General features: G+C 37.2%; 1 protein-coding gene and 1 long non-coding RNA gene across 2 annotated transcripts; both read left to right on the forward strand.

The window, feature by feature from the left end:
• Positions 1-289: 289 nt before the first annotated feature.
• LOC122304171 (phospholipase A1-IIdelta) lies at positions 290-2,154 on the forward strand. Its single transcript, XM_043116262.1, has one exon. The coding sequence runs from the start codon at positions 349-351 to the stop codon at positions 1,732-1,734; it is 1,386 nt and encodes a 461-aa protein (XP_042972196.1). The 5' UTR covers positions 290-348; the 3' UTR covers positions 1,735-2,154.
• A 15,890-nt stretch (positions 2,155-18,044) lies between these two features.
• Positions 18,045-20,888, forward strand: LOC122305648. Its single transcript, XR_006241191.1, has 2 exons — positions 18,045-18,174; positions 19,724-20,888. It is a non-coding gene; the product is annotated as an uncharacterized LOC122305648 (long non-coding RNA).
• Positions 20,889-25,433: the final 4,545 nt, after the last annotated feature.

A 25,433-nucleotide genomic window follows, 5' to 3' on the forward strand; every position in this document is an offset into this window, starting at 1 on the left:
AATATATTATAGAAAATTCTATACATTATACTACTATCTCATTTACATCTCATTAAATAAGTTGTGACACATTTATTATCATTAAATTATTATTTATTATATATTTTTTTATCATTAAATAATAAATATATCATATTATATATAAGAGCATGCAATGAAAAGGTGGTATGGTTTGGTGTAAATCATTAATCATATAATATGGTAAGCAAAACTGACAATGGCATGATAAAATAAAGGAAAAAAATGGCTTCTTCATTATCGGTCACACCATGGCCGCCAACTTGAATCTACCTCTTATGACCACCCACTTGTAATCCCCAACGCTATTTCCCATCCTTCTCCCGTCAAATGCCACAAAACATTATCTATCAAGTTATGGGTAACAAGCACACAAAACATACTTTCCCTTCTCAATCGAGCTCACATCCCCACAAAGCTCATTCCCCTCGCAATCCCAAGCACACCTCCATTGAAGCCATGAACACAACAAACCAATCAGCTGAAGCTGAACCATCATGGTCAGTACTTTTAGGAAGCAATAGCTGGGAAGGGCTTCTAGACCCACTCAATCTCTCCCTCCGCAAACTCATCCTCCGATGCGGCGACTTATGCCAAGCCACCTACGACTCCTTCAACAACGACGAGAACTCCAAGTATTGTGGCTCATGCCGCTACGGCAAGGCCTCCTTCTTCCACAAGGTCATGTTCGAGCCCGCTTCGGACTACCAAGTCGTCTCCTTCATCTATGCTACTGCCAAAGTCGGCCATCGCGAAGCCTTTTTTTTCCACTCGCAGTCCCGCGAGTCCTGGGACCGCGAATCTAACTGGATCGGCTATATCGCCGTGACCACCGACGAGGTCAGCCGAGCCTTAGGCCGACGGGAAATCTACGTCGTATGGCGCGGAACGACAAGGAACTACGAGTGGATTGATGTGTTCGACGCCGACCTCAAGTCTGCCAAGCAGTTGCTTCGTTCAAATGCGAGTGCTGAATTGGGCAATGATGGAAGCAGCAGCAGTAGTGATAGCGATGGTGATAACGAAAAGGTGCCAAAAGTTATGAGTGGATGGCTTACTATTTACATCTCGAACGACCCCAAGTCGCCCTTCACAAAAACAAACGCAAGAACACAACTTTTGACCAAGGTCAAGGAGCTGATGAAGCAATACAAAGAGGAGAAGTTAAGCGTGACATTAACAGGGCATAGTCTTGGTGCAAGCTTATCGGTCTTGAGCGCTTTTGATTTGGTGGAGAATGTCGTTTCTGATATTCCGGTTTCAGCCATTGTTTTCGGGTGCCCACAAGTTGGGAACAAAGCTTTCAACGAGAGGTTTAAGAAGTATCCAAATCTTAAAGTTTTGCATGTAAAGAACACCATCGATTTGATACCGCACTATCCAGGGCTGTTGCTGGGGTACGAGTACACAGGAGTCGAGCTGGTGATAGATACAAGGAAGTCAACAAGCTTGAAGGACTCGAAGAATCCGTCTGATTGGCATAATTTGCAGGCCATGCTGCATGTGGTGGCTGGGTGGAATGGGGAGAAGGGGGAGTTTGAGCTGAAGGTGAAGAGAAGCCTGGCTTTGGTGAACAAGTCGTGTGAGTTTCTCAAGGATGAGTGCTTGATACCAGGGTCTTGGTGGGTGGAGAAGAACAAAGGGTTGGTGCGTGATGAGAACGGGGAATGGGTTTTGGCTCCACCGGATGACGAGGACCTTCCTGTCCCAGAGTAATGATTCTTAGGAACATCATGAATTGAATGTTTGGTGAAGATTCAAGGTGTTTATCTGTTCGTTGTTCTGTACTTCAATTTTATAGTATTTCATCCGTCGGTGGCATACGGATGCAGCTTCCTCCTTGTTTGTCATCTAGAACTAGTATAATAGAATGTGCTTCTTATCTACTCAAGGAATTAATGTTATTTTTTATGCTTTATTTTCACATTTTATAAGAAAACTGTATTTAGGAGGCAAAACCCAAGCCTGGTTAAGAAATAATGTAAAGAATTGTCTGCAATTAGGATGGCTGTCAGATTCATCTTCTCCTCACAAATGAGACATGGTGGGTTTGTTACAGTCTCTCTGTAGGGATTGTAATCATTTGCTGCGGTGCTGCCTATTCTTAACTTAATTCCCTTTCTCTTGCCTTCGTGACATCTAGTGTTGGCTTAACCAGGCTTAATATACATCTACTGTGTTAGGAATTAATATACATCTATCTATGTCGGAATTCGTAATCTCCAACTATGCTAGGATCGGTTTGTATTATTTTCTATTTACATGTACTCAAAATGTGAAAGTATTTCCATATAGGACTTTAATCAAACATTTGTGGTGCACTCCTGCCCAACGGAACTGCTCTGTTCAGATGCCGTTTACACGGTGCTTGCAACGCAACTCAGAACCTACGTTACTCGAGCCATTTTTTTTATTGGAATTAATTTGAAACTTCAATTATACTGACACACACACAGAGGGAGAGTGAGAGAGAGTGTGGTGCTGAGTTATCTATGCTTATTTACAAAGTTCAATTAGATCTATGTGGCGAGGTCAAACTTTATTTACAAAGTCGTGCTGAAGGATGTAGCCCATCAAATTCTTCGCTTTATTTATTTATTTATATCTTTATATATTTTAAAAAAATTATAATATCATTAAAAACACTTATTTAAGCACTATGAATCAGTTTGAAAAGTAAGATAAGATAAAATTTTTATAAATAATAGGAAGATGGTTTGTGAATAGTAATGTGATGAGTTATAAGATTTTAGAAAATGAGAAAGAAAAATTAAATAAAAAATATTATAAAGTAATAATATTATTAGAATATAATTTTTTAATACTATTTTTGTTTAGAGATTTAGAAAAGTCAAATTATTTTTTATTTGTAAGTTTAAAAAACTTATAATGATTAGTTTAAAAAATTGTAATAATTAATTTAAAAGTATTTATATTTGAGTGATATTTGAGAAAAAGATAAGATATGAAGTAAATTTTAGAATGGAAATTATTTTCAAACAAGCCCTATAAACGGTGGACTCCAAGCATTTCTGATTTACAAATCATGGCCCTATTGGTTAGGATCATGGAACCATGCAATTTAGGCCCCGCTTGGTTACACAGATGAGATGAGATGTTTTAAATAGTAATAAATAAAATATTGTTATAATATAATTTTTGAATATTAATTTTGTATTGGGATTTGAAAAAGTTAGATTGTTTATTATATTTTGTATTGGGATTTGAAAAAGGTGTAATGATGAGTTGAGATGAGATGAGATGAGATTTTTGGTTTTGGCTAACCAAACAAGGCCTTACCTTTTCCTTTACCAATACCATTCCATTGGTCTTTTTTCTTCTTCTTTTCCCTTTTTTTTTTTTTTTGACATTATAAAAACTTAAAACATTTGGAATTTTGTTTGGTTACATAAATAAAATAAAATCAAAGATATGTGAATAATAATGAGATAGTTTATAAATAGTAATAAAAAAATTTGACTTATGATGTTTTATGAAGTTTTGGGAAAAAAATTGAATAAAAATATTATAAAATTTAAATATTATTATAATATTATTTTTGTTTTAAGATTTAAAAAAGTTGAATTATTTTTTATATTTAGTTTAGAAATTTGAGAAAATTGTAATGATTGGATGACAAAATTGAAAAGTTAAAAATTTGAAATTGAATATGAGTGTTTGTACTTAAATGGTATTTGGATGTTTAGATAGGTTAAGACCGTCTGTGAAACCAAACGGGATTTTAGAGGATGCTTAAAGAATAAAATAAGATAAAAAAATCTGTGAATAATAGTGAAATAATTTATAAATAATAATGAAATTATTTGTGAATATTAGTAAAATTGTTTATGAATAATAATTAAATAGTTTAAGTTAAAATGCTTTATTGAATTTGAAAAAATATTAAATAAAAATATTATAAAGTTAGGAAAGAAATTTTATTTGCAGTCCCAAGTAGAGGATTGTGTGTGGAGACCATTGATGTATAGGTGAAAGGGAAAAAAGTATCATTTTAAGAAATATATTATTGTAATTTTAAATAGTTTTTGAAGATAAATATGAGCTTGTGTTAGCAGTTCTCAAATAAAAATTATAGGTAGATTAACTCAAGTTAAATAATATAATTTTTATTTTAATATTTAAAATTAACTTATTTTTTATATTTTATTTAGAAGTTTAAAAAATTTATAATAATTAAATAATGATTAGATAAAAAAATTAAAAATTAAAAATTAAAAAATATTTAAATAATAATTACTTCGAGTAATTATGCTCGGATCTTCGTCCGAGACAAAGAGAAAAATTGCAGGGTCATTTATGCCAAGAAGTCCGTGTGACTAGAGTTCGAACAGATACCTGTCACCGTCAGTTATCATCAACATCGTTTTCGGAGGTATTTTGTCAATATATAAATTAGCACTGTTTCCTTCGTATAAATTAGCACTGTCAGTTTCCTTCATATATATGAGATAAATTAACACTGTCAGTTTCCTTCTTATAAATTAGTATTGTTATTTTTAATAATACTGATTTTTTTATATTTAAAATTTAAATTAATATTATTTTTAATAAATTTTATTTTTTAACTAATTATATTAATTTAATACACATATTAATATATAATTATATTTATATTTAGATTTTTTTAAATATAAATAAGAAAATAATAGTATCTTCTCATTTTAATTTTAGTTTATTAGTATATTTTTTTACTTTTTAGAAATATTTAAACAATAGAAAAAATAAAATATAATCTATAATTTATACTAATGGACACATTCATCAATCAAAACTGCGCGGCGCACTTTAGCACCACACACACACACACATATATATATATTTTGAAACTACACATATATATTATATATGTATATACGTAAGGCTAATAATAATATAATATTTCTAGCTACAGCCAAATTCGGGGTGGTCCCGTGGGTGTGTCATTTGAAACGTGCTTTTTGGTTCATAAAATAAAATCACACGTTGAGGATAAGCTACAGCTGGCTAGCTGTGACGTCCTCCAATTTTTTTTATTTATTTATTTTTTCAGCTATAAAATCATACCCTCGTTGCCGATCAAAATTATATATTTATTTTATTCCCCATTGCAAGTCAGATATATTTATTTCAAATATTTTGATAAGTATTTTTAAATGGGTTATAAAGAATTTAATTTAATTTTTTTTTTTTAAAATCGACTTGTATTGATTCTCTCTTGCTTTTGTTAATGATCTGATTGATTATTATTTCAAGTAATTCAATGAGATTTAGAAATTACCGCTTCACCCCCCCTCTAAGTATACTTAGAGTTTGAACCACTAACTTTCAGTTGATATGAAAGCCACATTCACTCTGTTAGGATTCAATTATCAAGTATTTATTTATTTATGATAAAAATAAACTTCATTTTATTTAGTGAATTTGAAGTTACATCTGCGACTAATTTTTTTGTGACAAACATTGTTTTAACTTCTATAAACTCTTACTAACAAATATATATAAAAAACAAATAGAGAGAAAAAAAAAAGCAAACTATGTAAAAATAGAACTAAATGATCCCCCTCCTCCAAAGGAAGTGAGGTACTGTCACTCTCCCCTCCATCCTCTAAAGGAGGCAAGGTAACTATCACCCTCTATCCTCCAAAAGAGACGATGTACTCTATTGTTATAGACACCAAGTCTAATAACTTATTTTTTTTTTTAATTTTTAACTAACAATAAGAGATAGAACAAAAATTACATAACAAAAACTGGACAAAACATAACTACAAACAAAATAAAACACTGGATTGAACAAAAGCACTGGGCAAAGGGCTAAAAGTGGCGTGTGAAGGACATGCACCACTCTAGGAGTCAACCCGACGGTCGATCTTGAAAGCTTGGTGTCGCTGGCCCCAAAAACGCTGCATGAGGCGTTGCAGAAAGCTCTTAACAGTGGCACGTAGAAGCCATGGGCGCATTTTCAACTCGGGCATGCGTGCTACACATTGCTCCTCCTACCGTCGCGTTTGTGTCAAGACCCTAACAAAAATCACCCTTCGATAAGGTCCTAGACATGCATGGACATCTGAGATCGGGCCACTTATGGGGTCGAACCTAACTTTGGAGGACTTCTCTAGGGGTCTAGTGCATACCCTAAGAAGATCACAGGAACGACACGAGTCAACTGGAACATGGCTCACTTGTTTCCATTTGATTAGACCATGGTTTAGCCCTAACAACCCCACGACCCATGCCTTGATACTGTTGCTGACAAGCTTTGAGTGTCCAACAAACAGCCCATAGCCCATGCCATGGCACCCACCTGACAGCTCCATAGACATGTCATGGCCACTGCCATGGCAAACACATGACATGCTCGTGATGTTCAACTGCGCCCAACAAGCATGCCATGGCCCTAACCATGACATGCCCTTAACACTCAGCAGCACGCTGCGTTGCCCGTGACAGCCCATGGCCTGGCCATTAGCACGCCAAGGCCATGTTAAGACATGCTCAGCACACATGGCAGCAGCAACAAGGTTAGTGGCATGCCACATCAGGCATGCCATCCAATGCACGACTCCAACCCGTGCCATGCGGAGTCAACCCCTAGGCCACTTGCCTGGGCTATGTAGCATCAGCGCATAACATCATGTCGTGCCCACCAGTAAGCCAAAGCATGGCACCATGCCATGCCTGTCAGCAAACCATACACGACACCATGTTGAGCCCATCAGTAGCCATGAGCCAGACTAGCCCAGTCGTGGACCATGATTCACACTAGGCCATCCATGGGCCATTGCATGTCACGGGCCACCATGGCCCATGCAAGTCTATTTTATCACTTTAATTCATTGTTAATTATTTTTATTTAATTATTTGCCAATGGAGTTTTTGGGGGTTTCCACTTTGTAATCTCTATAAATAGGACCCTTAGTCATTTCATTTCTATCTTTTGACATTTTTCCTTTGTGGATTGGTTTGGTTTATTCTTGTGAACACTTGAGGTGGTTGTGCACTTGAGCTCTTTTGGGTGCAATTTGTGAATCCCACTGAGAGGATTAACATTTTGTAATTCGTGAATATGTGTTGTCCATTTATCTATCTTTGTTTCATCACCTTGCAATTCATGAATATGTGTCGATTCATTTTATCAATCTCTTGTTTATTTTCCATTCAATCTTCATATCGTTCATTTATCAATCTTTTCCATAATTCCATTCTCTAGTAAAAAAATTCAAAAATACTTTTATGTTCTTATATTCTCTAGTTTGTTAATATATTTTCTTGCATTTTCTCGCATATCATATATATCCTAAGCCTCCATCTTTCCAAGGCCAAATTCCCATCTCCCAATCATAAATCACGCCCAACACATTTCCACATCCATATGTCTATAATTCTCACATGCCATAGCCTAGATCTATAATTTCATATCCATTCCATACACATTCCATACACTTTCTCACTTACCAAACACATATTTAGCCTTCATAAGACTAAAGTCCATATCATATCACTTCCATAAAGCCATAGAACCCTATCTAGTTTTCCAACAAGTCTTCCCCCATCCAAATTAACCCTAGCCGAAATTTCCATTGCCTCCATAATTCCACACACATCTCTTGCCTTAGTTGGCAACCCTAACCATCCTTCATCCATTCCCACAAACCCTAGCTGAAACCACCTAGACTCCCACAAGGTAATTCCTACAATTTAGAAATCCTCATCTCATCTTCCAATCTAATTCCTAAAATCACTCAATTCCTAGAATTACTCAAGTCAATCAAGACCCTCTCCACTTGTCAAAACTGAAACTTTATCTTTCCTTGATAGATTCCTACAACTTAGGAATTTTTCCTCAATCATCTCCATCTTTTAAAATCCTACCCAAGATCCTCATCCTCTTGCCATATTCAAATCTAACAACCCTAGACTTATTCAAACACCACCCTAGACTTATTCAAATACCATCCAAACCCTAGCAACCCATCATAGACTCCAACCCTAGTCCATTACTTCCCAATTTCGTAATCCCCTTTAGCCACCACCCAAAACCCTAGCTACATTTCACCATACCAACCCTAAGCATCATCCAAGGGCAACCATCAAGCCATTCCACATTGCATTAAACACACCAAATCATCACTTAGATTACCCTACTACATCATCATCATCATCATCATCATCATCACTTCCAACACTCAAACACTAAACTTTCATCAACCTAGGGACCCTCCATTGTCACGCAAGTTCAAGGCGAAGCAAGTTAGCTAGGCACATTCGGTCATCACCACAACAAGATGAGCTCATGGACCCGAATGTTTAGGGACTAGACCAAGGTCCCTAACAATTCGGCATTCTGAAAGATTTGAGGCTGAGGAACCCCATGGTGGGGCACATGTGGTCTTCTGGTCGCCGAAAAATCTCAGATTGGCGTTTCTCCCTTATTTGACTTGAAGAAAAAATAAAATAAAACAAACACAAAAAAAAAAAAAAACAACTACTAGGTAGGGGAAGAGAGGGAGAGGGGAGCCGAAGCTCCCACCCCCTTCAAACTGGCTTCGTTTTTTGGTGAGGTTTTAGAGAGAAGGGAGAGCTTCTCTCTCTAGGGCCGTCCGCTTAAGGTGATTCAATTATTAAGTATGGCTCTGCATTAGGTGGCTAAGACAGATAGGTCCTGTCTCCTTTCGTCAGCTCCTCACTTTGATGACAATAATTGCCAATTATGCTTGTTGAGTTGTTGGAAAGTTTGAATGAAAGTTTTCCTAAAGTTAATTGGGCATTATGTATGTTAACTGTCATGCCTCATCATAATCATATATGAAAATTTTCTTTTCATATATTGCCTTACCATACCTAATTGTATCATAGATTTCAAACATAACCTTTCAGAACATGTCATGATACATGTTTCCTCACATAAAATCATGATTTTTTTATTAAATATTTTGATGCATGACTCATCACATAAAATCGTAACTTTTCATAAATATTTTAATGCATGATTACTCACATAAAATCATAACTTTTCATAATATATCTTGAGCATGTGTCATGCAACTAACATGAAACTTTGACATCTATAAATATATCATGATAGTAAAAAAAATTGTAAATTCCTTCATCATTTGGGTACATAAAAGGGGCTTCCAATGAATGTCATACATATATAATATTTTTATAAAATACATGTCGTTTACCATACATACGTGTAAGGGTATTGCTGATGCATTTTTTTATGGGGTTGGAGCCCAACAGTATGATTGAATGGCAGATGATGAATGATTTCATGGCCCATGATGAAGGCTTGAGTGTCGATACGTTGCTCGAATATTCATCCAAGAAATAAATAATAAATAAAGCATATAAAATATAAATAAAGATAGAGGAAAAATATTTACATGGTTCGGCATAAAAATCTACGTTCATAGGTTGTTTGGGGGAGAAATATACTATATTTGGTGATTTTACAATCTTACAAGGCCTCTCATAGCTCTCAATGCAATGCAGGAAATCATGATTCCTGGAAGGTTGAAGAAGATGCATTCCTTATGGGGAGAGAGAGAGAGAGAGAGAGAGAGCCCAATAATCTGAGAGTTTATGTGTAAAGAAGTCTGGAGATTTGTATAGATCCTTTCCTTTTATAAAGTTCTCATTCTTTCCTTGGAGTAGTTGAATCCTACTTTCTTCACCTCACTTCCACTTTTTGTATTTGATGTCAACCTCTTTTGGCATTATCTCTTTCTCGTCTTATTTCTAACTTCTTGTATCTCTTCCTCATCTTATTTCTTCCTTTATTATTGGTGATGGGTTAGACCCAATTCATTTTATATTTAACAGATATATGCAATTCTTGAGGTTGACTTATCCAACCAGAATGCCTTGAGAATCTTTAAGTAAACCATGATAAAGAAAATCTATGAAACTTGTAGAAAAATAAGTTCTAGGAAACTTGTCCCCGGTTTTCCATTGTAAGGATGCAATGAAGATCTCCGAGGATGGACCTCAATTAGACTTGCAAAATTCATGGTAAGGGCCCTTGAGAATGGGCCTCTAGGAAGTTTGTTTGTGTGAGCGTTTACTTGATAATCATGCATGATTGATAATTGCATATGATTGTTTAATGTTAATGAAGAGCGTGGAAAGCAATTTCTCTATATCTAGTGATTGTTTTTGTTTTCATGGGCGCTAGTGGGTTTCTTGCCCTTCAAGATAGATTTCAAGGTTGTGTTGTTGTTTTGGAGTTAAAGTTAGAGTTTGTTTGTTGTCACTTGCACTAAGTAATCAAGGAGCCTGTTGACTCTATGGGTCTATGTGACGTCCCCAAATTCTGCTTGAAATTTGGTGAAGCCTAAGTGTCGGGACATGCAATATAAGGTTACCTACTCTTGTTCATGACAAATAAAGATGTAATGCACATAGTATGCATATAAATAATATGTAATATTTGCAGCAGATAACTTTTTTCTTTAAGCAATACTATATAGCAAATATTCCTAAACATAAAAAACATACTTCATAAACTTAAGATATCAGGTGATCAAAAGTTACAATACTAGTCCAAGAGGCCTTTAACATCATGAGTACTGAAGACAACGCTCCTTAAGTACGTAACAAACTAATATAACTACTAAGCTAACTCATTGAGTAACTCACATAACTCGGTCAAGATAGCTATAATCCTATCTATAAGTTGAAGCAATCGAAGTGATGAGCTCCTTATTGTTGCGTTGTGGCCTAATCGATCTTCTCCAAATGATCCTTTATTGATACTCCTAATCTTGGCACATGATCTACTATTCCGGGGGTAATGGTAGTTGAGACTACCGAGTGAGATTTTGATTACAAATCTCAGCAAATTGAAAACCAACTTGAATTAACAATATAAAGATACATGAGTGACAATAAAAGATATAAATGCTCACATGAACATGAATAAATGTGATATGACTTGACAAACAACATGACATATGCTGACATAACTTGAATTGGCATGAATTGAATTGAATTAACTTGAACTTGAGTTTGAACTAATATGAACTTGAATTGAACATGAAATATCATGACATGAAACTGAAACTTGAAACTAATGTGAAACTGAACTTGAACATGAACTTAGAATCTTGTTCATAAATAACTGATTAATAAATATGAATTGTAATTGACATGAACGTGACATAAATTGAACTTAACATGAATTGGACTTGAAATTGAACATGAACTCTGACAATTAGAATAATTTTGCTAGCTATTTCGTTAGGAATAGTGAACAATCAAAATGATTCTACCCAACATATTCAGTCAGACATATTTAGACAATCAGAATGATTATGCCATGAATATTGTGAATGAGATACCTTAACAATCAAAATGATTACGATAGGAGTACCTAGCAATAGCTTTAAACGAAAATACTCTGACAATCAGAATGATTTCACTATGAGCATTTTGGTAGAGGTACTCTAACAATTGCTCTAAAAGTACATTGCGTAAATTATCAATGGAGATACTCAGACGATCATAGTGATTATGCCACCAGTATGAAAATACTGATTTCATGACATACTCTCTACTCGAGACATGACGTGACGTGAAATAAAATGACAGATGACATAACATAATATAGCATGACATATATGTGTGATGAATGACATGACATAACAAATAAACTTTTTGTTACATAGCATATCTTTTCATTTCAAACATTAGCATACATATGAGCTCGGATTCTTATTCTTATAACATAGCATAGCATATCTTGGAGTTTAAGACCTTATTCTTGACTTTAATCATATGATTGGATATCTCACGGCTCTCCTATGCACCGTGTATTTCCCGCTAGTTACCGTATCAACCATTGGCCTACTTTGATCAAGGTGACTACATCTTATTCTTAAACATACATAGTACGACAGTTCACCTTTTCGCCTTTACCATAGGACACCTACTAGCTTTAGGTGCAACATCGCTCCAGTATTATTTCCTTTTAGGAACTATTCGACCCCGTCGACTTTACTTCGTTGACTTAAGAGCTACCACTCTATTTTAATTATTTTCAAGTGGACAGAGGGGTTCCACTAGGGTATTTCCCCATTCTAACATTTGGGATAGTGACAAAACTTTAAACAACTATTTTCTTTTTTAAAAAAATAATTTTATAAATTCAATGCATATGACGTGGACTATGAAACCTTTCACTTATTGTGAGACACGTGCTAATGCATGACGAGACTTAACACAAACCAAACATCATGTAATCATGTACAACCATATACATCTCGCATTACAACTTGAAAATATTAAAACATACGTCCATGTTTTTATTCAATTTAAAGATATGTAATCATCAAAGAAACAAAGCATTTATAATTTCACAGACACTATGCATGGCCAAAACATGCAAACCCTAACATGCATGAATATTCACTTAAGTATGCACTTGGAGCTTCAAACATGCATTGACAACACATTACTCATAATCATGGCCGAAACATGTCAAAAATTAACATGGACAATACACAATCTTTTCATAAACTTAGAATCTTCTAATGCATTTGGTTAAAAATCACTAATAATCATACACATGTCCGAATCATGCATATAAATATACATGTGAATAAGCAACCAATTTATGGACTTAAACTTCTAACATGTTTAGTTAGGCATAAAATATCAAGTTACACATCAAAGCATGTGAATCCAAATACTAGATGTGGCATCACAACTCATTTTCATAATGTAAATCAAGTAGCAACAAATCAATCCAATAACTTAGCAACAAATACTCAAAGAAAACCGAATATAAGGCATGATCAAATCAATCATAAACAAACAAGTTCAGATATCATATACATAGAATATCCGAGAGTAAGTTAGAGGTATACTTACAAAAATCCAACGTCCAATAATAATAAGCAAGCTGAAAAATATAGTATGAGAATCATACGAATCGACTCCTTATAAGCCCTAATCCAAGCATGTGTGAGTGAGTGTGCTTTAGGCTTTTCTTCGAGACAAGAAGAACTCCATTCTTCCATATAGGTCCAAAACTTAATAGGACGAAAACCCTAGTTTCTCAAATGAATGCCTAGGTTGTGGTCTTCCTTCCTCTCAAAAGTATTCATCCTCAAAACTTAAGCAAAAGAAGTTTGGATTTTTATTATTTGGAGGAGAGAACCCTAAGTACCCAAGTGTGTGTGCTCGCGTGGAAACTCTACCTCAAATCTGAAAGCATTTCTCTTCTCTTGATCATGTGTGTGTGTCTTGATCATTTATTCATGAAGAACTTGTGGAAACCGAAACATTCCCTCTCTTGGCCGTGGGTGAAAAACAAGAAAAAGAAAGTGCTTTGATTTTCCTTACCTTGTGGCTTTCCTTTATGAATGATGACTTTAACTTGCAAGCACCTAGAACAATGTTTGAGTGGATGGAGGGTGGCGTGAATGGTGTTTGGATGGAGAAAAAATGTTAGAGAGTAGAGAGAACATGAGTAGTCCAAAAATCTTCAAGTTGTTCTTCCAAGTGACTAAAAGACTCTTGGTTTTCGGTTTTCCCTTTCTTATAGGCATGTGATTTCCTCCAGAAAAATCTAATGCTTGGTGCATGGATGCCAAATGGCATCACTACCGTTTGTGTCTCTTCTCCTCCCTCATCATTAGATTATGTTGGAAATCAAAAGCTAACTTTTGGACAAGTGGCGTGTGGGTTACCAACTAAAACCCTAATTCCCCTTAAGCCCTTCATCATGTGTCTAATTCACTGAATCTAGTGGCAAAATGATCAATTTTCAAATCCTAAATCATCCTCAAAGCACTACCCATGTGCATGCTTGCCAAGTGGCAAGTGAAGTATGTGTGTGTGTAGGTGGCTACCAAATTCCCTTCATCTCCCAAGACAATCTTTCATCTTCCAAGGTCTTGGAAAGAATGTGATTGGGCAATGTGGTGGCATGCACAAATTCCCAATGCCCCACCTCATGAGTTTCTCTCCAATATTCTTTTAGAAACCCCTTAGGCATATGGCTCTCCATCTTCCTTGTAAGATTTCACTCATTCCCAATGCAATCTTTTCCTCTTCCATCTTGCATGCATGACAAGTGGTAACCTTTCTTAGAAATCGAAACTCTATCTCCATGGTTACCATGCCCCCTTGTCCTTTGGTCTTCCATAGGCACCACTTTCCTATAACCTCATCATTTCCTTTTCCAGACGCCCTTTTCTGCTAGTGACATGTTTTACAATGTTTCTTCTTACAAGCAAGTCCTCTTGCATGCATGACACATGACAAAAAGGGGGTAATTTTCTAGGGTAGACATATAAGACTCAAAACTCTCTTCCCTCAATTCAGTCCTAATTCATCAAGTCCTAATGTAGGTTTCATTGGGTGACATGTGATGTTCAAAGAAATAGGCTAGTCATGTGCCCTACTTCCATTGGGCTTCAAACCCTAATTTTTCTATAGAGGCCGAAATTTACATGGGCTTGTGGGCCTCCCTCATGGCCTTAGATGCCTAGTGTTTCAAGCTTACGTTCTAATTGGGTTGTTCCACCTTGCATAGCCCAAAACATTACATCAAAATAAACTAAGAGGCTTAGGTAAGTCCTGGTTGCCACAATCGCTGATGTGTTGTGTTTGTTCCTAAGATAGAGCTCAATTTGTTTAAGGAGGGCTCAATTTGTTGGACACACATTAGTTGCCATGGTCATGTTAGCCTTGGTTTATGGAGGGTTTGAGTGCTTAACTTTAGGACAACCCGATTGCTCTCAAATATTTTTACTAAGAACCAAACTAGTTAGTTAAATAGCCCAAATCATGAACTTGAGACTTGAAATACTGAGCTAAGCAGCTTGGGTTTTGGTAAGAATTCAATTCCTATAGTGCTCAAGTAGGGGCCCGAGGCGCCCAAGTGAGACCTAAGGTGGCATGACCCCTTTGCTGCTTGGAAGAGTATTGCTGCTCAGGCGAAAGTTGTCGTTGGGGAAGAGTGTTGTAGGTCTGAGTGATTGTTGTTGCTCAGGCGAGCATTTCTTGCTCAACATGTGACTCTATTCTGGCAAAGGTAGAGAGCTGAGGTTCCTAAGCTGTGCTCAAGGGCCACTTGTCGACTAATACTCCAGGTTAGATGGATGGTTTTCATGATTTTTTTTTTCTAGTGGAGGTTCATCACCATTGTGCATCATTATTGATCCATTTATTCTCCTCGTGGCTCTTCTTTATGATGTGGGTTGTTTGAACTTGCTTTTGGTTAAAACTAGTGAACAAAGTGGTTCTTACTTATTCATCCCTTGGGATTCTTGTGGAATCTTGAGAATTTTTGTGGGGGAAAACCTCCAAAAACCAGATTTTTTGTGAAAATAAAATCATAATAGAAAGTTCAAGAGAGGCAAAATGGGGCCATTTAGTTGCTTCTTTTGATTTTTGCTTGTGGGGGATTTTTTGCCATTGAGTGATTCCCGTTTAATGCATATTGCTCGTCTTTGAGTAATTTTTTGTTCCTTTTTGCTTTGCTTGTGCTTATCGGGACTCATGGTTGAGCCTATGCACCTAAGCACTATTAATTACTTAAGACTGGTGAGTGAAGTGCTTTGCTTATCCACTTGTTCGTCCTCATGTTTCCATTTTTTTATTCCTTTAAAATCTTGTAGAGACTTGAGGAGCTTTATAAGGATGACATCTAAAATCCAAATTCATTAGGACAAATAAATTTATACATTAAGGCTTGGAGAAGAGAGTTTGAATAATTCGGTGACCGCTTTAAGTTTTCTACCTTTTGTCTAGCAAAGAGTGGTTGCCATTAAGTGGGAGTGTTGGGCGAAGAGCTATTCATGTGTCTTTTTGGTTGTTCTAGAGCTTCTACTAGTCTTGGCACTTTTTCACAAGAATTATAGTGTCGGGTGAACAACCATGTGCTCGGTGTAGTGTTCCACCTTGCCTCCAATGATGCGGTGACCATTCACAACTTATCTTATTACCATGCACATGGCAACTCAAGCAACCATGGATGTTTGGCCATACTAGTGCACTTTTGTCCAAGCCTTCATGCTAATCTTGTCATTGCCTTCCTTCTTGCCTTCTTCTTTTTTGTTTTTCCTTTTTAGGCCAAGCAGCATGCACATGGTCTTGGAAGTGGTGACGCTATGCTTGGTCGATGTTACTGTGTGTGTGGTCTTGTTGGGAGTCAACTGGTTGTACATAGTTTCTTGCTCTCCCACTATTGCTCCAAAGAAGGGTGAGATGATCAGGGCACATTGTATGACTAGAAGTGGATTGGCCAGGGTAAGAGGCAGTTGTGCATGGAGCTTATCAAGGTGCTAGTGGTCCAACCCTAGTAGTTTGGCTATAGTTGGGTCGCTAAAGTGGTGAGGTCTGTTTCGGCGCCGTGAAGCATAGCAAGCAAAGAACTCGAACTTTCCTGTCTACATCAAGCACCATGAAGAGCATAATGGAGAGAAGTGATGGAGAGTAATGTAACATCTCGAACCTTCAAGTTTCTAAATTAGAAATGCTAGGATTACATTATGATTAAGGCTTCTAGTTTTATAAAATAATTTTGGACTTAGCCCAACAAATGGGTTTGGGCCAAGCCCATTAAGATTAAGGGAGGGTGAGCAAGGCCCAATCACTATGCTCACCCATGCCCATTAAAGACCCCACAGAGTAAGCCTTCTAGGTTAGTATTAAAACCTACTCCGATTAGGATTCCTAGATTAATTACAACTCCTAGTTTATGTAGAACTCCTAGTTCAAGTATGATTCCTAATACAAAAACAATTCCTAGTTCAAGCATGACATTTAATCTTATCACAAATCTTAGCCTAACTACAACTCCTAGCTTAATTACAACTCCGAATATAATCAAAACTTGAAATGAAATCACATCTCCCAGCCCTATTCGAAAACCTAGGGAAGATTAATTCTAGATTAATAAATGTCCTAGCCCTATCCAAAACTCTAGGACTGACCTAGTCTAAGTCAAGAACTCTAGCCCTAGCTAAAAACCCTAGGATGACTAAGATACAAAGCATGTTTTGGTCTAGGGAAAAACACTAGGAGTCTTATCTCACTTGGACTTGTGATTAAGCTGAATTATTGCATATTTTATATATTTAGAACCAATATAATTTAATTATTTTATTAACACTATTATTGGTTTTAGATGAAAAAATAGTTAATAGGCATAAATCTGAGTTGTGATTTAAATTGGTTAATATCATAATTTATACTTAATTTTATAATCTGTGATTTAATTGGATGATATTTCCTTATATACACAACACAATTGTGATATTCTATTTTCATTTTAATTTAATTTTGATTATCTATTTTGTGTGTTATTTCTTTTCCTTGTTTTTACTTTTAAATAATGATTTTCGGTGAGCTGTTACGTCTAACTGATAGTGACCTTTACATAGATGTCTAGGTTCTTGGAGTGACAGTATTTTCAAACTTCTCCCAAAACGCAGCATGGGTTGACGCACACGGGTCTTTACAAGTTGGAACGCATGCTTCGTTTCCTGCTGGGCTAGAAACGGCTATTGTTTCCATTGTTTCATTTAATGGCTATTCTTTATGTGGGACCCATGAATAAAGAAAAGAAAGCACATGGTTTCTCACATGCACATGGGGTTGTCAAGCCTCCTTTCTTTGTTATTTTTTTTTTTTTTTTAATGTTTAACACTCTGAACACAACAGTTCATAGAAGGCAGTTGGTTTTTGGCATTTTGCAAGGGAACCTCCACTAAAGACACGCAAAGCATAAAGCAGCAGACGTTTTGATAAAAGGCAAAAAGAGAGGCCATGCTGACACATGTTGAATGCATAACAAATTATGCTTTTAATTTTGGATGGATGTGAGATGCAACTTGCCTTAGGCCTTGGGGGGTTCTTACACGCATGCAGGGGGCCCACATTTTTTTCTCTTGCTTTTGGATGGACACATGCACGTGGCTAGGAGATGAGTTTTGTTTCTTTCCTTCTTTTGGACACATGAAATGGCCATAAAAGGGAGAGATGTTCTACACCTTCAGTCGGCTAAAGTAGGAGTAGGAGTAGAGTAATTTAGTTTTGCTCTTAGTTTTTTTTTTTCTTTAGTTTTTGGAGAGAACTTGGACGAGAAGAGGGAGCACAACAATGCAGTTGCAACTGTTGCTGCCCAGCTTTCCTCCTCTGCCTGTAGCCTTCCTCTCTAGCTCCTTTTTATTTTAGATTGAAGTTTATGATGTATTGTTGCAATCTTTGGCTTTTTAATTCATGCTTGTTTAATTTAATGTCATTTACTTTTCTTGTGCCTTTAAGCTTTCATTTTAATTCTTGCTTATTTAATCTGATGTCATTTACTTTTCTTGCCCCTTAAATTTTGGTTAATTAATTTCAGCAAATTTAGTTTACTGTTTTGCATCTCGGTCTTTTACTTGTCCTTGCTACACTCTAATCCAACAATATGAAACTAGTTCATGACCAGTACCTTTTTTTTATTTCCGTTGCACTCTTCCATTCATTATATATATCACCACTTTTATTTTCTTTTTGTAAATATTTTCACCATTTTATAAGAGTTTGGTTTTAAAATAACTTTTCTCGAAGAGACGATTTAGGAATTTTATTCCTAATTATTACGCAACACCCTCCTACACTTGGGATAGCCTTTGTGCTGCTTATTTTCGAGTGAGTCAACTTGCATCCTACAAATGCTATAATTAAGACCCTAAACTTGGCACACACACTTGATACGCTCAATGGTGCCGCACACGCCACAACCCTCGCTTCACAAAACACATACTAGGCCACCATCACCAAATATTCACGCTGAGCACCATCCTACTTCTAGGTAAGTTTTCTTGTATTTCTCTTGTAGTTTCTCACACCATCACTCACACATACATGGCACGGGTTGGTCACACCCTACCCAAACATATGCATACACTCATATTACAAGTTGAGCACCATATACCCAAGCATATGCAAATATTATGCCACGGGTTGATGGCGTAGCGGAAGATGGACGAAAATAAAATGGAGAAGAAGAGCTGTCTTCTTGAACAAAACTGAGACATTTTATTGAAAATTTCTTAAACTTGACAAAATCACATAATAATTCTTCTCTTCTCACTTACAGATTACTTGTAGGAGGAGATTAATTAACAATATAAGAAAACTCTTATTCCAATGGAAACATAACTTAACAGAGGAGTAATTTAAGGGAAAAAAAAATAGAATAACAATCAATCAAAGTTGTTGTCAAATAAACGTAAAGAAGGAAAGAAATCATCATGGATGCTGTGCTATGCTGGTGGAATCTGAGCATGCTATTCTTGGTAACTCATCTAGGCCTCTTCAGTTTGCTCGATATTGTCCTGCACCAACTCACCCCCTCTTGAAGAAAGACTTGTCCCCGAGTCGTTGTCAATATAAAGTGGCTCATCTAGCGGATGATATTCATACAAGTCTGCAATATTAAAAGTTGAAGAAATTGCCATATCCTCTGGTAGCTCAATCACATAAGCATTGTCATTGATTTTTTTAAGAAATGGACCATATTTCTTGTTTTGCAATTTGCTGTAGACACCTGACGATAAATGGCCTTTATGCAAATAAACCATGACTAAATCACCTTCTTCAAATATCTTGGCTTGCTTCCGTTTGTTAGCTGCGACCTTGTATTTTTCATTGGCCCTTTCCAAATTGTTTCGTACTTCTGATTGTATTTGTGTGATCCTTGCAGCCATGTTTTCGACTGCTGCACTGATACCTGGTAATTTAGGAAGGCCAAATCCAGAGCATGCTTAGAGGGCTGAGTGTAGACAACTAGCTCAAATGGTGATTTTCCAGCGGATTGGTTACACATGCTATTGAAAGCAAATTCTATGGAAGAATCATGTCCCATTGCTTCGGTTTGTCACCATAAATACAACGGAGCATATTGTCCAAAGTTTTGTTGGTCACTTCAGTTTGGGCATCAGTTTGAGGATGACAAGTGCTACTATACTTGAGTGAAATTCCAAATTTCTTCCATAGAGTCACCCAAAAATGGCTGAGAAACTTAGTATCATGGTCTAAAGTAATTGTTTTAGGGACTTCATGCAAGCGAACTACCTCTTTAAAGAAGAGATGAGCAATGTTTGAGACGTCTAATGCCTTCCAGCAATAAATGAAATGTGCCAATTTTGAAAATCGATCAACGACCACAAAAACAGAGTCAGCTCCACGCTGGGTTCGGGGTAGGCCAAGTACAAAATCCATGCTCAAGTCTTTCCAAATATTTGTCGACACTGGTAATGGCATGTAAAGACCTATGTTTTGTGATTGACCCGTCCCTACTTGGCATATAGGACATCCTTGCATGAACTTGCCAACATATTTCATTAACTGAGGCCAAAAGTAACATTTGGTAACCAAAAAAATGGTTTTATCTCTCCCTACATGTCCTCTTAGACCTCCTCCATGTAACTTTCAGATCAGATGTTCCCATAATGAAGTTCTGGGAATGTAAAATTGGTTCCCATGAAAAAGATAACCAGCTTGAATATGGAAGTCCTCTGCAGCTTGGCCATTCGAGCATTGGTTCCAGGTATTGGCGAAGTCCAGGTCATCGGCATACAAGTCTTGCAGCTGCTCAAAACTCATAAGTTCGGCCTTCAAAGTCACCAGCAGGGTTGCTCGACAGCTGTAGGCGTCAGCGACCCTATTCTGTTGCCCACATTTATGTTTCAAGACCATGGTGAACTTTTGCATGAACTCGATCCACCTTGTATGAATTCGGTTCAGATTTCTTTCAGTATTGATAAACTTCAGGGCATAATGATCACTGTATAGGACAAAATTCCCTTTGTATCAGATAATGCTCCTAGTGATTAAGCGATTTAATGACAACGTAAAATTCTAGTTCATAAGTGGTCCATTTCTGCCAAGACTCATTCAACTTCTCACTGAAATACTCTTTAGGTCGACCCTCTTGGGAGAGAACTGCACCAATGCCTATGATGCATGCATCGCACTCCCTTCAAAGAGTTTCTCAAAGCTCGGTAATGCCAGCACTAGAGTCGTGGACAACCTTTCGTTTATTAGAGCAAAACTAGCCTCCTGATTGTCTCCCCCAACGAAATGGTCCTTTTTCATGCACTCAATAATGGGTGCTACGATTGAACTGAAATCCTTAATGAACCTTCAGTAGAAGGTAGCTAGCCCATGGAAGCTACGCACCTAACCAACCATTGCTGGTTTCGGCCACTCTCAAATGGCTCTCACTTTTCCTTCACTTACATGAATGCCCTCTGCACTTATCACAAACCCAAGGAACAACAGCTTGTTGTGCATAAAAGTGCATTTCTTAAGGTTGATAAGTAGCTTGTTTTCCCACAACACAGATAGCACTTCTCTCAATGTTCAACATGCTCACCTTTATCTTGGCTGTATAGAAGAATGTCATCGAAATAAACGATGACAAACCTTCTAATGAATGGTTTGAGCACCTAATGCATGACCCACATAAAGGTGTTTGGTGCATTAAACAAGCCAAACCGAATCACCAACCATTTGTATAGGCCTTCTTTAGTCCTGAATGCGGTTTTCCATTTGTCCCTGGACCGAATTTGAATTTGATGGTACCCACTATGCAAGTCGAGTTTTGAAAATACATTAGACCATGCAAGCATGTCGAGCACGTTAATTAATTGAGGGATGGGAAATTGATATTTTACTATGATCTTGTTGATGGCGTGACTATCCACGCACATCCTCCAACTTCCATCTTTTTAAGGTGTGAGCAGCGTAGTCATAGTGCATGGACTCATACTCTCCCTGGTTAGCCCCTTTTGGATAAGCTCTTCTACTTGGTCTTGTAGAATTTGATGTTCATTAGGACTCATGGGATAATGGGGAAGATTTGGTAAGCTTGCTCCTGGTACCGAGTCGATGTGATACTGGAAGTCCCTCATAGGCGGGAGTCCTTCGAGTAGTTCCTGCGGCATGATATCTTCATACTTAAATAAAAGATTCTTCACTTGCAAGGGAGTATCGGTGGTCTCCACCATGTCATTTCCTTTGACCACAAGAGTCCACACTTCCCCTACCACTTTAGCATTGGCCATAAACTGAGCCTTAGTGACTGTGAGGAAGGAATTTTTTTTATTTGCCATGGGTACAAGTTTTCGTCCCTGCCACAAAAATGATTACACATTCTCTCACCCCTTGTAAAGAGCATCCACATCAAACTACCATGGGCGTCCAAGTAATATGTGAGACGCATCCATCTCTACCATATCGCACAATGCCTTATCCTTACAAAATTTTCTAATGGAGAAAGGAACTCAACAAAGATTATTCATGCGAGTCTCAGACCCTTTTCAAATCCAACCAATTTTATATGGTCGTGGGTGTTTCTCAATTTTTAAAGCAAGTGCAGCAACAAGAGCCTTAGATACAATATTTTCACAACTTCCACTATCAATTATCACATTACATACCTTGTTGTTAATAGTGCACATTGTCTTGAAAATTGAATGTAGCTGGCTTCTCTCTTCTGATTTCGGTGCTAGCAAAATTCTTTGAATGCCACAATTGACTAGCTCTCCTTCATCTCCTTCAACAAGTTCCTTGACTGTATCGACATCATTGCTATCCCATTCTCTTGGATCATCCTCTCCGTCTTCTATTAGATGAACCAAACGTCGTGTGGGGCACTTATTGGATTGATGTCTTGGTTGATTGCACCGAAAGCATTTCCCAGTTGTGGGTCTCACATATGGGTTACTACCTCCCCCCCCCCCCCCCCCCCCCTTTTTTTTTACTAGGGCCTTTGTGTTTTGAGTGCTACTTTTTTGGCCTTTTGGAACCTGCTGTATGATCGTGAGTCATTGGGCTGCTGTTGTTGGATAGCAGACCTTGCTTGTGGTGCTTAAGCCAGTGCTCTTGGTGGTGACCTATCAATTGCATCTCAATCTTCATAGCCAAATTAACAACCTCTGACAGGGACCACACAGTGTGCAAGGATACTTTGTCTTGGATGGCTATGTGCAAGCCCCCCCATATATCTTGCAATTTATTGCCCCTCTGTTTTTGAAAGATTATTACGAACATTCAGTAGGTAAAATTCTTCTATGTAGTCGCTTATAGTCCTCGCCCCTTGCTTACGATTTTGGTATTGTTGGTAGAGAATTTGCTCATAGACTAGAGGTAAAAATCTAGCTCTCATTAGTCGCTTCATCTTGGGCCATACGCGTACAGGTTGTTTGCCTTGTCTCTTCCTGTTGTTTTGCATCTATTCCCACCAAGCCGAGGCACCACCATGCAATTTATAAGCAACCAACTTCACTTGTTGTGCTTCAAGAATTTGCATATAGTCAAAAAAGTTCTCCACTTCAAGCATTCAGTCGAGAAAGCTCTCAACATAGAGGTGACCATTGAAACAAGGTAAGTCGATTTTAATTTTGAAATTGTGATTGTTATCAAGAGCCCTTCTAGCAACTTGGTTTCCATGGACGAAGCCTTCGAGTTCTTCAACGTCAGAAGAATCATCATGTGCATGATCCCTTTGCCGATGCATGAAATCATGGCCACCCTTCGGGTAGTTTGCACCCTCAGCATCTTGAATCTTGTTGCCACCAAAGCGAACGCTTGTGATGGCTGTTTGGATTTCTTGTAACATGCATTTGATCCCTTCAAAGTGCTGTTGGTTTCTCTGCCAGGTAAAGCCTTGCTCAGATGCCAAATTGGTGTAGTGGAAGACAGACGAAAATAAAATGGAGAAGAAGAGTTGTGTCTTCTTGAACATAACTAAAACAGTTTATTGAGAATTTCTTAAACTTGACAAAATCACATAATAATCATTCTCTTCCCAATTACAGATTACTTGTAGGAGGAGACTAATTGACAATATAAGGAAACTCTTATTCCAATGGAAAGATAACTTAACAAAGGAGTAATTTAAGGGGAAAAAACATAATAACAATCAATCAAACTTGTCGTCAAATAAATGTAGAGAAGGAAAGAAATCATCATGAATGTTGTGCTGCACTGGTGGAATCCGAGCCTACTATTCTTGGTAACTCATCTAGGCCTTATCAGTTTGCTCGATATTAGCTTGGTCAATATTGTCCTGCATCAGTTGAGCACTATGTAACCGAGCACATACACCCTAAACCACCCTATATCAAGTACATCATCATCTATAACCACCACCACCCTTACGGCACCCTGACCCTCAACCATGCACCCATGGTAGGTCCCAACCGAGCATGATAAGGACCTTTAAAACCAACCCACAACTTAAGAGGAATTAGGGTTTGGAATACTCATCCCACTAGATACACTAAAACCCCAAGCATGTTAGAGTAATAAGGAAATAAAGACATAATCCCATAAACCTTAAACCTTGCACAAATTGCTTAGCCAAGACCTAAACCCAACATGTTATGAATTCCTAAAACCAAGCATGGTTTAAACCCTAGAATCGAGTATGATAGAGGTCCAAAACTTAATATGATTGAAACCCTTAAACAGAGCATGATACAAGCCCACAACCGAGCATGTCATTAGCCCTAGACCCAAGAATGCCACAAGCATGAAACAGGTCACATAGTTAAAAGCCCTAAACAGAGTATAGTATGAGAATGAAACCGAGCAAATCATAGCATGGTATTGAATAAACATAGAATAAAGACAACGAAGAGATCCATGCATGAAGCATGACACACCTAATGCTTAATGACTAAGGTATTAAATTATTATAGGATTTGATTGAAAGGTTTGGAGAAACGAATGAATAATTTAGTTGCATAAGGATATAGGTAAGTAATTATGGTCATGTTCTTCTATGAGTCGCTTTATAGTAAACTATAAAAGTTCTTATTTTGTAAAGTTATGTATGTATGTATAAGTCTTTCTTTGAGGCTATAGTGTCAAATCGAGATCCAAGGTTTACTTCCCACTTATGAAAGAGCTTGCAAGTGGCGATGGATACCAAACTGAGTTTTAGTAGTGCTTATCATCAACAAGCAGATGGTTAGTCGGAGTGGACCATCCAAACATTAGAGACATATTGAGAGCGTGTGCATTAGAATTTAAAGGTACTTGAGAAAACTAGATACCCTTCATTGAGTTCACTAATAACAATAGCTACTAGTCGACTATTCAAATGATGCGTTATGAAGTCCTATAAAGTAATCTTATTGGGCCGTAGCTAATCCAGGAGATGAAGGATCAAGTCAAAGTTATATGTGACATGATGGCTACAACACAAAGTTGACAGAAAAGTTATGTTGAGACAAGAATGAGAGACTTGACCTTTGAGTAAAGAGATTGGGTGTAAATGAAGGTATTGTCTATGAAGGGCATGAAGAGATTTGGAAAAAAGAGAAAATTGAGCCCAATGTATGTTGGGCTTTACCAAGTGACGGAAAGGTAGGCCAATGGCATTAGAGTGGAACTACCAAAGT

Source organism: Carya illinoinensis, chromosome 3 (assembly GCF_018687715.1).
Source record: "Carya illinoinensis cultivar Pawnee chromosome 3, C.illinoinensisPawnee_v1, whole genome shotgun sequence".
Taxonomy (NCBI): Eukaryota; Viridiplantae; Streptophyta; class Magnoliopsida; order Fagales; family Juglandaceae; genus Carya; species Carya illinoinensis.